The 14,040-nt window shown below is 36.7% G+C and overlaps 1 protein-coding gene across 1 annotated transcript in view; it reads right to left on the bottom strand.

Annotated features, from left to right (window-relative positions):
- NLN (neurolysin) overlaps nucleotides 1-14,040 on the bottom strand; it is a 35,556-nt gene that overhangs the window by 18,313 nt on the left and 3,203 nt on the right. The window contains exons 2-3 of the mRNA XM_084304832.1: nucleotides 5,586-5,842; nucleotides 3,221-3,369 (exon numbers count right to left, since the gene is read on the bottom strand). Of these exons, the coding sequence (XP_084160958.1) occupies nucleotides 3,221-3,369; nucleotides 5,586-5,842 (406 nt within the window). The remainder of the gene's footprint in view (nucleotides 1-3,220; nucleotides 3,370-5,585; nucleotides 5,843-14,040) is intronic.

Here is a 14,040-nt window from a genome sequence, read left to right as displayed (position 1 = left end):
TATTGTGCTAACCATGCTGAAGGCTCAGAAATTAAATAGATAAGGAAAAAAAAATGGAGCAGTCTAATCTCCGTAAAAGACACTCCTTTTATTATAGTAATGATTAAAGACAGAGGATTGTGAGAAGTTTCACTGAGTTATCCAGGCCTTGTGAGGGATTTCTCAGCCTCAATATCAGAAATATGTGAAAAATGGAACTGCCACACCACTGAAAATCTCCTGGTCTGAAATCCAACAGAGTTTTAAGGCAGGAAGAAAGAATTCACAAATACTAATTTTAGGGCGTAACAGACAGTGAACACTGGCTCCTTTTAAAGCTACGAAAGAGAAATACATTATGTTGGGGAAAAGGAAGTCAAAACTAAATCAGTGTTCTTCATCCTCTTGGCGACTACATCTCTCTCTCCCATACACTTTACAAGACACCAGTCGTAAATATTTTAATGATAGCCTTTGTGAAGTTTATTTCCAACACAGACATGATTAAGCCAAGAATAGTTCATATTCAGGAAGACCTGTCAGGTCTATAAGCCCTCACAAGCACCAAAGAACCAAGTGTCCTCTGCAGACATCTCTGAACTTCTGTATGGTCAGGATGCTCTCCAAGTCCAATGTTTCTTTGATGGACAACCTCTAATTTTGCTATTTTTCTGCTAATTTTGAATATACTACACATGAAATTTTGGAGTTTTCAAGGAGTATTAAAATGGCCATCACTAGTGATGTTATACGCCATCTCGTATTTGTTTTGAACAATCATGCTACCCTATTCTACGAAGAAATTTTCAGGCAGAATAAGAAGCAGAACCAACTTAGAATATTGTGAACAAAAACTGCAGCAGCTGTTTACATCAGCCTGTTTCCTGAGGGTGTGTGGGTGGAGAAGATTGGCAACATTCTTAAGCATGCCTCTGCTAGCCAACATGTGCAGATGTTAGGAGTAAGAAAATTTAAAAGGATAGTTTCACTACCAAATTCACCTTTATTCCAGGTTTTGGATGCCAAAATTAGTTTTCTAAAGGGTATACCTGACAACATAAATTGCAGAAATTTTGCAGAAATCTTTCCCCTTACTTGTGGGGAATAGAAAAAGGTTAGATTATTTTCACTTTTTTTTTTTTTTTTAATTAAACACAAAAACCTCACACATCTTCCACCACCAACACTATTTACATGAAGTGGAACTTAGGATGAATTATAAAGATTGAAAAAAGAACTTATGAAAGTTTGATCCTTGTTGAAGGGAACAAAAAAAATAAGGATATCACTATGATTTGGCATATTTAGTCACCTGTTAGTGGATTGACTGTAATATAAATAACATGGGAATCTGAGGGACCTCATCCTCCTCACTGCATTTTAACCTGGACCCCCTGTTCCATGATCCTCTGATCATGAAACTGAATTCACACAAAGAATTCAGAACTATTCAATTCAGAACTATTATATCCTTACTGAGGTGATGAAATGCCTGATTTAGCCAAAATGTTCTTACTGGCTTCTTTAAAATGATAACACAATTTCAGCAAAACATTTCTGTTTGTTGAAGTCCCTTTTTTCTCCTCTCCAGGAACCTGACTTTTCAATGAAGAGTTTCTAGCAGGAGATAGAGGGTGTTAGAAAGTTAGCAAAAACTAACAAGAACTTTGTATTGCTATTTGGAAATATTAAGAGTTGGTCAGTCCAGCACTGCTGGTAATTTCACATCTGTTCTACAACAAAAATGTTACTACTTTTACAGTTGTTATGAAGTTGATATATGGCCTTATCTTAGTGCAGATCGCATTTCTAGAACATTAATTGAACACTAAACATGCTCACATGCTGCAGTTAAACCAAGTAAAATCTCAAAAACATTAACTGGAGATTTAAGTGATAATTGTAACTGTTATAAAAGTAAAATATTGCTGCAAAGGAAAACGGAGAAGGAAAGCATCAAATGAAAAAGATAAAAAAGATTAATAGAAACTAATGCTGGTTAATAATAGCAATCATTTTCAGTAGCTACTGTCAGAAATACCTGTAAATTTAAATTAGATGGATACACGGGTATTATCCCTAAATGTATCCATGTGTCTTATACTGGGGGGGGTGGGGTGAGAAAATCACAAAAAATAATACATACATGTCAATCTATGTAATTAATAGCAACTGATTGGGGGTAGGGACCCCAAGTCTTAACTTAAGGCACTATCCGTCAACAGGTGTCAGAAGATCTTCAAAATGGGGCTATGAAATACCTACATATACACTTAAATAACACTCGGAGGAAAACACTTGAAAACATGCCTAGAAAACACAGCAAAAGACAACTATGCTACTGAAAGGCACTTTAATAAGGTGGTGCTAATATTATTTTTGTTCATGGTCTACACTGCAAAAAGCACAAACAATGACTCCAAGAAATAGAGCTCCAAGGTATTACTAAGCTAAGCTTAGCTTTTCGTGATGCAAGTAATACCTTGGAGCCCCATACTACCTAATAAACAGTACAAATGAAGAATACAACATACATGGAGATGATCAGTTAGAAGGGAAACAACAGAAACTCAAAGGGATAGAAACTAGTTCAACAGTATCTTTTGACTTAGTTTTACTTCGAGGTTTAAGCAACATAGAAGGAGGAAGCTACTGTGGGATAGCCAATAATTAGCAGATCAAAAGAGATAACCTCAGAGGTCACTCCCTGTTACATGTTCTCAATAACTTTTCTAACTTATAACTCAATTTTAAAATTCTCAATAACAGCATAGTTTTGGATACAAATTCAAAAGCAGTATAAATTAATCTAAATACATTGCTATATAGCCTCTTCCTCCCTACTGGGTGATGTTTTGGGCAAACCAGCAGATGGGGATTAGCCAACAGAAAATAGTTCCTTTTATTTTTCTTGATGAGTTTCCTTCTGTGGGTTTGGCATCCTGAACCAGTTCATTGGAAGTTTAGACAAATCAAAACTTCTGCGATGGAGAAAGAATGCAACACACACCTAAAGATGAGAGGCAAAGAGTGAGAGCACTAAGTTGACTCAAGTTTTTATGGTATGGGATCAGTTGAAACAAAGAGAGCGATGAGGACCTTCAAAAGCATTGTGCATATTAACTTTTTAAGATAAATGTTTTTCACTTTATATAATAGGTTTTCAACTATTTTAGATAAATAGTTTTTCATCTATTTTATCTACATTTCTACAAGTTATGCAGACATCACTGTGATTTACCTGCAAATAAACGATCTTCTGAAATACGTCTTCTCTCATGCTCATCTCCACATCGAAATTGGAAAGTTTTTTGTCAGCTTCTGTACTTGCTAAGCGTACCTCTTTGTCTGGTGAAACATGCTGGGGAAAATCCAACATGCTCCTTTCCACTGTTTAAATAAAAGGCAATGAACACTTATACAGAAGGCTAGGAACATCACAGATAGAGAACTTCCACTTTCTTACAATATTTATAGAAGTTACACCAAAAAAAAAGTACCCCAAGCAACTTGACAATCAGATCAGGCTTGAACCAAATAAAGTGATTACAAATAACGTAAAAATGAATGGATGAAGGGACAGAACTGCGTACCATTATGGCAAATAAACATCTGACAGAAACCATCTATTACCAAAGCCTAATTATCTTACCTTCATACTTCTACAAAGTCCATTAAAGGGTATACTAATATGATACTTAATTTTTGGAAGAGGTACCATTTGTAAGTGAAGATTGACATTGTTTCATAGCTGGCACAAATGCTTCCATGTTAGTATTTAACGTGAAGTACTCTGATTCTTCCAAACATGCCCATGTGTCCTGAAGTTATTTTTACGTTGGTATGAGAGAATAGTGTAAATCCCCAATTCTTATACATGTTTAAGAACAAAATCTGATAACCACAAGAGATGTTACGTATTCTGAACTTCTAGAGATCATAAGCTAATACAACATTGTATAGAATATTTTTCTGAGATTAAGTAAAACCTTACTTATTAAACAAATATTGCATCTTTGGAATGAATAGAAGCACTAAACAAAAATAAATTGTTATGACTAGCTGAATTAATTTAATTAAAAACTAATTATTCCCCACCCCCTTGAAAAAACGTGCTTTAGAGTAACAATATTCTAGGACAATTTGCTGTAAAGCTTTTTAATTTTATTTACTCTGAAGTTGTTTATGAAGCCCTGAGATATTCTCAGCTCTTTAGAAACCTTTGGAATGCAAGCATGGGCATATGGCTCTTCTTATTAACCACTGGAAACTCTTTTTTCCCCTCCTGTCCTTCTGCCAAGGTGGTTCAAAATGATGAACTGAGTTTTAGCAGCTTCCAAGTAAAATCTAAGGCCTGCTGTCATATGTGCTTCTTCAGATCATGAGTTTCAGTTACTGGAGTAAGACTGTTTTTCATGCACCTGTGAGAGGGATACACAGGACTTAAAAATCCAGGTTCCTAATGGAATCCTTGCTGTGGTAATATATCCTTGTCATATGCCATGGGCTATTTCACAAGTAAGTCCTGGTAATTTTGCATACATCTTCAACAACTGGCACTACAAGTTAGATATGACCCACTTCTGCAATGGCGTGTAGAAAAAAAAAAGTACTTTTTGGAAGATGCAAGTCTCAATGGCTATACTTAAGAGGCTAAAGGCCACTGTTTTCTGAATCAAACAGATCTGCCTTCTAATTTAATTTGAAGCATAGAAATTTATAATGTGGTGAAAAGGCATACAATAATTGTACCAAGTACATTGTTACAATTAAAACTGAATCTGACAGGAAGCTGTTTGCATAAAGATAACTCAGTCTTTCTGCCAGCACTGATTTCAGTCAATGAACTTGATACGCCCAAACAGTAATTCTAAATGATGTGAAAGACACAGACCAATATTACAGTGCAATCATTTGTGCTGCAAACTGCTCTTTTTTGCTAAGTGAAGACTAAGCTCCAAGCCAAGGTGCCTGTTTTCAGCAGTTCTGTTGCTGCAGAAGACTTTTTGAGAGGATTTAAGAGAACCTGACATTTTATTATACAGACTACTTTGGGGGTGTCATGCAGCCACCACATGATCCATCACCTTTTCTCCACCAAGACTGTATCAATCTTCCCATGGCTCTATTTGAATTGCTTTTTTCAGTCAGATTATACAGCCTTTGAGAAAGGCACTGCTTATCAAGCTTCAATGTAATACCTATCCCATGGACACTGTACTCTAAACTATTGCACGCTGTCCCCTAGCGGTTGTACTCAGTATGAAAATAAAATACAACTGTGCAGAGCTTAACATGCAAAAAATAAAACAGATGACCACTGCAGTTCTCTGGACTCCTCAAAAAGATCAGCAACATAGTTTTTCTAATCCTTATTTTTGTCTCTAGATTAAAGTAGCTAAACTTCACAGCTGATCATGTTACACATTGTTGAGAGATCCTGAAAAATTACTATGACCGGAGGACCCGTAAAAGATGAGACTTCTACACATTCTCCACAAAGACAGCAGAGATCTGAATTGTAAGCCAGAACTATCTTTCCTCATAGTTTCTTCATGTGCAGATGGAACGCGCTACGGAGAGAATCGCAGAAAGTATGCACTAACCTGCATATTCTACTTCTATATCTGCCAAGGCCCGTACAGTATTTTCATGTGTTACTTCCTCAATATCAAGCATCCCAACGCTGTCATATACATGCTTTGTCTTCCTGATTAGTTCTTCAGTTCTTGATCTAATTTGCTCTGGTGAGAGGTCCCATCTCAAAAGGTTTCGGCCTGATGCGATGTATGAAGAAGCCTTGAGCTGGCTAGTGATTTCTGCTCCTAATGTCATTCTCAACACAAGCCGTGGCCCAATGGACCTGAAATGAGAAAAAAGATCTTTACATAGGAAAACTCTAGTTGAAGATGTAGTTTATAGTAAACATCAGAAAAGCAGTTGACCTTTAATAATCACAGAATGTTTTCATTCAAGCAAGAACAAAGTCCTTTTTAGAGCCATGTATTTCTTGCCCAGTGGGACCATATACAGCTGTCACCCTTACCATTTAAATTTAATTTTAGATAAATCAAAGGTTTGTCTTCTACCTTAATTCATCTAGAGGATGAACAAGTGCCATCTAATATGTTTGTAGACAGAGATAAAAATTTTGGTATAGAAATAATAAAAATTTAGAAATGTAAAATAGACAAGTTCAGTTATGACTCAATCTTCAATGAAAAACAGAATTTCAGTTACTGAAACTCTATAATCAGTATTTGCATTTTTGAAATTCGGAATAAAACCCACACAATGATTTGTAGATTATGAACACCAAGTGCTGCAAATATGTATACAACTAGATAAAAAAAAAAGTCATTTGTTCACTTAACAAACAATTTTATATTTATATTGGATGTCTGCCCCACAATCAACCGTGGGAGGGAAACTTCTAGTTGCTCCTCTGTTGAAAACTTATTCTCTTAATTGTCATGGATTTTATATAGATAGCTCCACTTTAATGCAAGAATTTACATACTATTGAGCTGAAAATATAAATCAAGTATATTTCAACTTTAGCTAACAGAAAAAAAAAATCACATAACTCCTCATAACTGTGCAGTGCAATTGCTGGCTGCCTTTTTTTTTTTTTTTTCTAATTTTTGTGACAATACTAAAAAGATGTACCTTGGAGCAATGAATCCAAATCAAAATTAAGAAGATACTGACTTTGAAATACTGGCTTCCACACTCCCACCTCCCTGGCCCAAAAAAGCAACACTCAGCTTTGTTGTATGAAGGAGATATTTAGTCAGGCAGCTGACTGAAGTTGGGCTAACAAAAACCCATGGTCAACAACATATTAATCTTTAGAACACAGTAATATCTCAGTTATGTATGAATTATTTGCCGAGAGATATTATAACTTGACAGTAATTAAAAACTTGCATTCAAGGAGTAAAGTGCTGCGGTGTTTTGTATTATATGAGGATAAACCTACACCTTCAGAAAAGCAACAAGGAGATTCTAGACCTTTGAGCTCCTCAGGTCAGCTCTAGCAGGCAGAGACTATCTGCCTCTGCGTTTCATTCACATTATATATATATATGTAATAATGACAATGATTTTCAACCATAACTAAAGAAATATAAGAACACACAGAGAGAGCTTGCTACTAAAAGGGATGCTTATTTTACACTGTTTTATATGAAATACCTTTTCCTGTTAACACCAGTCATTGTGCATGAACTCATTTTATTGCAAAACCAGTCTGGTATGTGCATAAGTGCTCAGATAGGTTTTGGCATACTATACAGGGAGCATACATAAAAGGACAGGCAATTTTAGCCTGAAGGAAAAACAAAGCAAAAGAGTGAAGTGCTAACAATCAGAGAGGAGCTGCACACAGAGCTTGTATTTGAAGGCAAGACTTTTTATTAAAAGTCTTGTTGGTCTTTAACAGGAATTTTCTAGATATAGCCTAGCCAAAATTATTTTTATACAGGACGTAAATGAAAGACAACATTCTTATCCTTATGTTGAGATTTATTTCCCTTGTTACTACAGTTTCTTCAAATCCTCCCATACCAATGTAGACAAGATGCTTACTTTTCACTTCTACCAGCGTACAGAAATATCAGTGTCCAGCATATTGACAATTTAACTCTGAAAATGAAGCCTGGGTAAAGAATATTCCTTCCATCTCTGCTTTCTCTCTCCAATATGAATTCAGATGTGACATGACTGAATTATCAGCTACACCACCAGACTACTACAACTTGGAATCTCATTTAGAAGCTTCTGATAGATCAAACTGCTTTTGTGAAAGCAAAAGGGCATGTAATAGCATTCTCAGAATGCAATAGTCTCTCCCATTCCCCCAAAATACTGAATTTTATCCTGAATCTACAAATCTATTAAAGAATAGTACTTAATTAAGTCCACTTCCCACTGGACTATGCTATGTCTAGTCTTTCACACATCACTAGTGCAGCTCTGGCACAACCTCATGGGTGCTGAAGGGGAATATCCACAAAAGTAGTTTCAACGCTAACTCCCTTCCCCCCTCCATAAAATATCAGAAAGAATATGAAATGTGCCAAATTAAGGTCAAACTAGAAGTGGAACAGAATCAAAGGAAAACAATAACTCCAAAACAACAAAGCTAAAGTGCAGATATTCTTTAAAGAGAACTTACAGCTTTCTATAATTCATTACCTTCACACAGACATGAAAATGCAGCTCTGCCACTGACCAACAACATATTATCATAAACAATCATGAAAATAATCACAGCAACAACAGATTACATTAACTTCAGCTGTCAAAAAAGTATAATTAATAAAGTTGGACAAATTTAATTAATAGAGGGTCCCTAACTGCTGCAGAGTGCTCCTTTTAAGCACCAAAAAGATCAGACCACCTGATTTTCTCAGTATATTGGCTAGCTGCATTAAGGAATACACACAAAAAATTGATAGCTTCATAAACAATTGCCATGAATGCCATCAAGTGATTGACTGTATCTGTTAGAGACAGCTAATCATGGAACAAAACCAGCCTTGTTTTGCAATGCTGACACCTTGTCTCCTCCTGCTGATACAATGAAGCAGTCATTCATATGGATTAACAAAACCAGAACAAACTCAGAAGAACCTGGAAGTCTTTCCATTGACCAAGTGAATGGAGGCTTTCAAAAACGGTAATATAACATTTCAAGTAAAAACAATCAGAATATGCAACCATAACATGAAACTTCAAATAAAATATAAGAACACCTGCTGTTACCTTCCTACTAGTTGATCAGACTCCCATGAGATTAATGAAAAATAACATGCAACTAAAGTATACACAGAGGTGAAAACTCAGCCTTGCTATGTCTTTCAGTGGACTGGTGTTTCATATTCTTTGATCTACATAAAATTGTAAACCAATTCAAATATATAGTAAACTTCAAATATGTGATAAAAGTGATAACTTGTTTTATATTTGTTCACGAAAAAAGCCAAGAAATGTCAGATGCAAAATTAACAATTAAATAGACTATAAAAAGAAACAAGAAATGATAGGATAGCTAAAATAATGAATGTTTAAAAATGCTTTGCAACTATATTTGTCATATTATTAGAGAGAAAATATTACTGTAAATTGTACCACTGAGGAAAATTTTAACTTCCCAGATATAGCTTGGAAAATAAATTGAATAAATTATATTAATTATGGTAGGCACCAGATGCAATAGCAAAGAGCATTTTTTCAAAAAGTAAATGAACCAACATGCTGCAATTATTATATAAAAGGCTTGTGTTTCAGTTAATGGCAGCAACATTACAGAAGAGCCAGCCATTCCTTGGACTGAGCAATCAGAAAACGATTCAGTTTAAATTAGACAGAAGAATAAACAAATGTAGGTCCATAAATAAGGTTATGTGTATTCTGGGTAAAGCATTGCTGGAGTCTGTAGTGGCCAGTTCAAACTGTTTAAGTCATTATACTCAACGTTCTGCAGTGCTGTGTAGGACTGTTGACATCCCTGGGTTAGGGATAAGGTCTGTGTTCAGCAGCAGGGTGGGCTTAAGACATTCCCCTTTCTTCCTATTCCTCCCCCTGCTGCTCATTTCTGCCTTTGTGCACCCCTGCATCTCTGATGGCAGAGTAACTACTGGTAGGATCATCACAGAATCATGGTACCAAACAGGTGAAGAATTAATCACAGAATGGTTTGGATTGGAAGAGACCTTAAAGATCACCCAGTTCTAACCCCCTGCTGTGGGCAGGGACACCTCCCACCAGACCAGGTTGCCCCATCCAGCCTGGCCTTGAGCACCTCTAGGGATGGGGCATCTACAGCTTCTCTGGGCAGCCTGTGCAGTACCTCACCACCTTTTGAGCCAAGAGCTTATTCCTAACACCCAATCTAAATCTACCCTCTTTTTCTCTCTCCAGCTTTCCTGTAGGTCCCCTTCAGGCACTGGAAGGCCGCTATAAGGCATCCCCAGAACTTTCTCTTCTCCAGGCTCAACAACCCCAACTCCCTCAGCCTGTCCTTGTAGGAAAGGTGCTCCAGCCTCTTGATCATTTTTGAGGCCCTCCTCTAGACCCACTCCAACAGCTCCATGTCCTTCTCACATTTGGGCGCCCAGAGCTGAACTCAGGGCTCCAGGTGGGTTCTCACAGGAGCAGAGCAGAGGGGAAGAATCACCTCTCTTGCCCTGCTGGCCAAGCTACTTTTGGTGCAGCCTAAGACGGCTGCCTTTGTGTGCTGCAAGCACGCACTGCCAGCTCCTGTCAAGCTTCTCAGCTACCAGTATTCTCAGGTCCCTCTCCACAGGGCTGCCCTCTAATCCCTCATTGCCCAGCCAGTACTGATGTCCACGATTACCCTGACTGAGGTGCACTTGGCCCTGTTAAACCTCATGAGGTTTGCACAGGCGCACCTCTCAGGCCTGCACAGGTCCCTCTGGATGGCATCCCTTCCCTCCAGCATGTCCATCACACCACACAGCTTGGTGTCCTCCACAAATGGACCAAAAAATTTAATGGGGTGGGGGGTTTCAGCTCATCACTTCCATCACATATTTGATGTGTGACTTCAATTGTGCTGGCTTAAGGATCAAAGGAGTGCCAACAGCCACTTAAGCCCGCACTACTGCTAGAGGATACGTGTGAAATGTATGGGTTTAGTCTTGAGGTCTTGAGATGATTGCTGTTATTAATGATAATTTCTACCAAAAGCTGTACAAGTTGAATAATAACTTAGTAGTTATTATTTGTAGATGATGCTTAGTAGTGACTTCTAAAATGGGATTTTAAAAACGAAAACAGAGCTCCTAAGTTACAGACCACAATCATTGCTATTTTTGCTAGAATGCCAGGTATTTATTTTGCCAACAAATCTACAATTTGATTACTCGCTGCCTCTGGAAAATATAACTATGATTTGATTTTACCAAGGAGGAGGACCTTTATAATATAAATACCCTATTGCATTAGAGTATTGTGTTACTCTATTACTGTATTGTAGTACTCTATTACAGTAATATAGTGGCCAACGTAACTGCTGCAAAGACAATCAAAGCAGCTAAACTTACTGGTTGATTTTAAACTTGTACAGTAAATACTTTAAACATAATAAACATTTATGTCAGACTGTTTTTGTTTAAAAACAATTTTCCACGTCTGGAGCATGCCGAACTACCCTTTGTAATAAAGCACTATTAAAACAAAATAAAAAGCCACAGTCTGTGAAGCAGAAGCAGCAAATGTTAGCATCAGCTTTAGAAAATACAAAAATCTGCAACCTTGTTCACAAGGTGCTTCTCCTACTGATGATCACTTTAAAATATACTCAAGATTTAAGTCTTCTGTCTCATTTATCTCTGACTAAGTACGGATAGCTATAATTCTATCCAAGACTCTTAAATTATAGTTTTCAAATCACTCTTTACCTAAACACTACTAGTTACAATGAGATCTTACAAACTAATAAAATATATTTTAAAATGCATTTCTGGGAAACACGTGTACAGACAGGTTTATTGTACATGCTTGTAGATCTAACAGTTCCATATAGCCATGTAAATATGAGAGTATATCAGCTTTGTGTAGAATGGAAAACTATGTCCTCTGCTGGTGAAGGTCTAGTGTAACAGTTTCAGGGATAAAGGGAAAACCAAGACAGATTAATTTATTTTTTTTAAGTAATAAAGAAAAAGAAAAAAGACAGGCATTAAGATGATTTAGCACTGAAAGATACTCCTAAAGGTTTGTACATATCAACTTGAAACAAAATGGAATATTACTCTTTCTGTGCACTTCCATAAGTAGAAAAGACGGTTCTCATCTTCATAAAATTATCAAAATGTGAAGGTTTCTTACACACAAAACCACTAAATAAAATGTCATATTCTAGTTTTTGAATATTCTAAGGGAAAACAAATACAAATATGTTTTTCTTGTTGCACCTTATGTATGCTTTGGGGGGGTACTTTCAAGGATACAAATAAGAGAAGATTTGGTAATCACAATAAATTAACTTATTTTTCACTTAGTAATTTACTGTATCAAGCTTTTGTAAAAGCTCTTAATTTAGAAATGAGAACAGCAACAGGACCGTTTTTTCTTTTGAAATAGCAGATCTTAGTCAAACTCTTCCTTATCTTACAGGCTGCAAGAGAACCAGCACCGCATGCTGGAAGACAACATTGTGGATGTGAAGACCGTGTTCACCAAGAAAGAGCAACCAGCACTCTCAGGGCTTCACTCGGTGTTTTATCCCCACCTAGCGGTCATGTTTAAATTAGAAAAAAAAAAAGTTCCAAGGCAATACAAAAACTGTCAGATTGCCGCAGGAGCAATTATTTAATACTTGAATAATATGCCATATGCTGGCATTTCCCTGAGAGTGTTACTAAACATATATAAACAGTAACAGACAGTCATGGTTTAAGTAAACCATTACAACAGCTAAGTCTCTTACTCAGTGGAACATAAGGCTTTCCAATTTCCTGTAAGTGAAGACCTATATAATTAAAAAAGAACACTTCAGAAACAAACTACAGTCAGTATTCAGCAACAGCTAATATAGTAGAGGATGGTACTTTGCCTCTGTTCTCTGCATGGATTTTAACACAGAAATTTTATAGAGTTGTACTATTTAGCCTAAATTCTTGCTTGAATTCTAAATACATATCCACACTGTTTCAGTTTTGACTCATCGCTTCAGACAATAAGATATTTTTTTTTTACTTCAGAGTAAAGAAAGGACAAAAATCAAGGAAAGTCAGCAGAGCACTGAGTAAACCATGGCAGAAAACAGGAAAGGAAGAAAACAGGAAAGGAAGAAAAAAAGTCCAAGACAGAACAGGAGTTATATCAACTTAAAGCTGATGGAGCTAATTGGAGGGGAAGATGATGGGGGCACATTATTTCAAGTTGGCAAAAGAATGAGACCACAACCCCAAAATTTAAGTCAGCACTTTTTCCTGCTGGACAAATACATTTGAAATCATTATTACAAGTGTCTGGAGCAGTGAATACATGCCTTGAATTCTTGGGCCCCTTTCCTTAGAAAAGTGCTTGGCTTTGTGTCACAACAGAGTTTGGCACAGACAGAACTCAGTATGGCAAGAGGACAGTTTGCTTAGTGTTGCTGAATTTTGAGTTCCATAACTGTTACAATAAACTTTTTTTTTTCTTAAGCTATGTTTGATGGAATAGAAGAAGATTTGGAACTTTTTAACATTAAATACTTAATTTGTCACTAAATCTTTCAGAAAAGAAAAGATTCTTTGCATCTCAGATCCCTGTAAACTCTGTGTTGATTACACTTCTATAGTAGATGCACTTTTAGCTCTTAAGATCAATGTAAGTTAAAAAAGCTGTAAGTTACATGATCATTTTAAAACATTTATCAATAAATACATTTCTCTCAGTTCTACTCTTATAATCTTATTATCTGGCAACAAATGTTTACTGGTTTCTCTGGTAGAATTAACAACAGTAAAGTACTTGATAAATGAACTCTTGGCTAATAAAAAATGCAGACCATAAGCAGGAATTCATACAGGTGCATAACATGTTACGTGTGCCGCAAATCCCTAGGCAGTCTTACTGTACTTGCATCCTCTATCCCTGTCCCCTCAACAGTCTTTAAACAAAAGCAATTTGGAAACTGCTCTGACTAACTTTTATAAGAGGTGATTTCTATGTAGTAGTCCCAAGCTGACCATGCAGAAGGTCAGGGTTTCTGCAGACTGCCTCATCTTGTCTCTCCCCAGTTGCAGCATTCATTAAAGTCTTACTAGGACTGCTAAACTGGGTTACAAATCCAATCTGTGAACTGAACCCATATGGTGTCACTGCAAACTTCCAACATACCACACTCCGGCTGGAGAATCTTAGAAAGGAGTTGAGAGACTTTTCAACAGGTACATGCAGACTGCAAGTGAACTGCTTAAATTACACTGAATGTGATGCAGGAAGCACTCATCAAGAGTTAATTTGATGATCCTTGTGGGTTCCTTCCAACTCAGGATATGAGTCATGATTCTGTGATCTGGGTTATCTTCTTGCTTGGTT

This window comes from Netta rufina, assembly GCF_964035555.1.
Source record: "Netta rufina genome assembly, chromosome: Z".
Taxonomy (NCBI): domain Eukaryota; kingdom Metazoa; phylum Chordata; class Aves; order Anseriformes; family Anatidae; genus Netta; species Netta rufina.
Note: the sequence above shows the minus strand (reverse complement) of the source record. Positions and strands in the feature narration are given on the sequence as shown.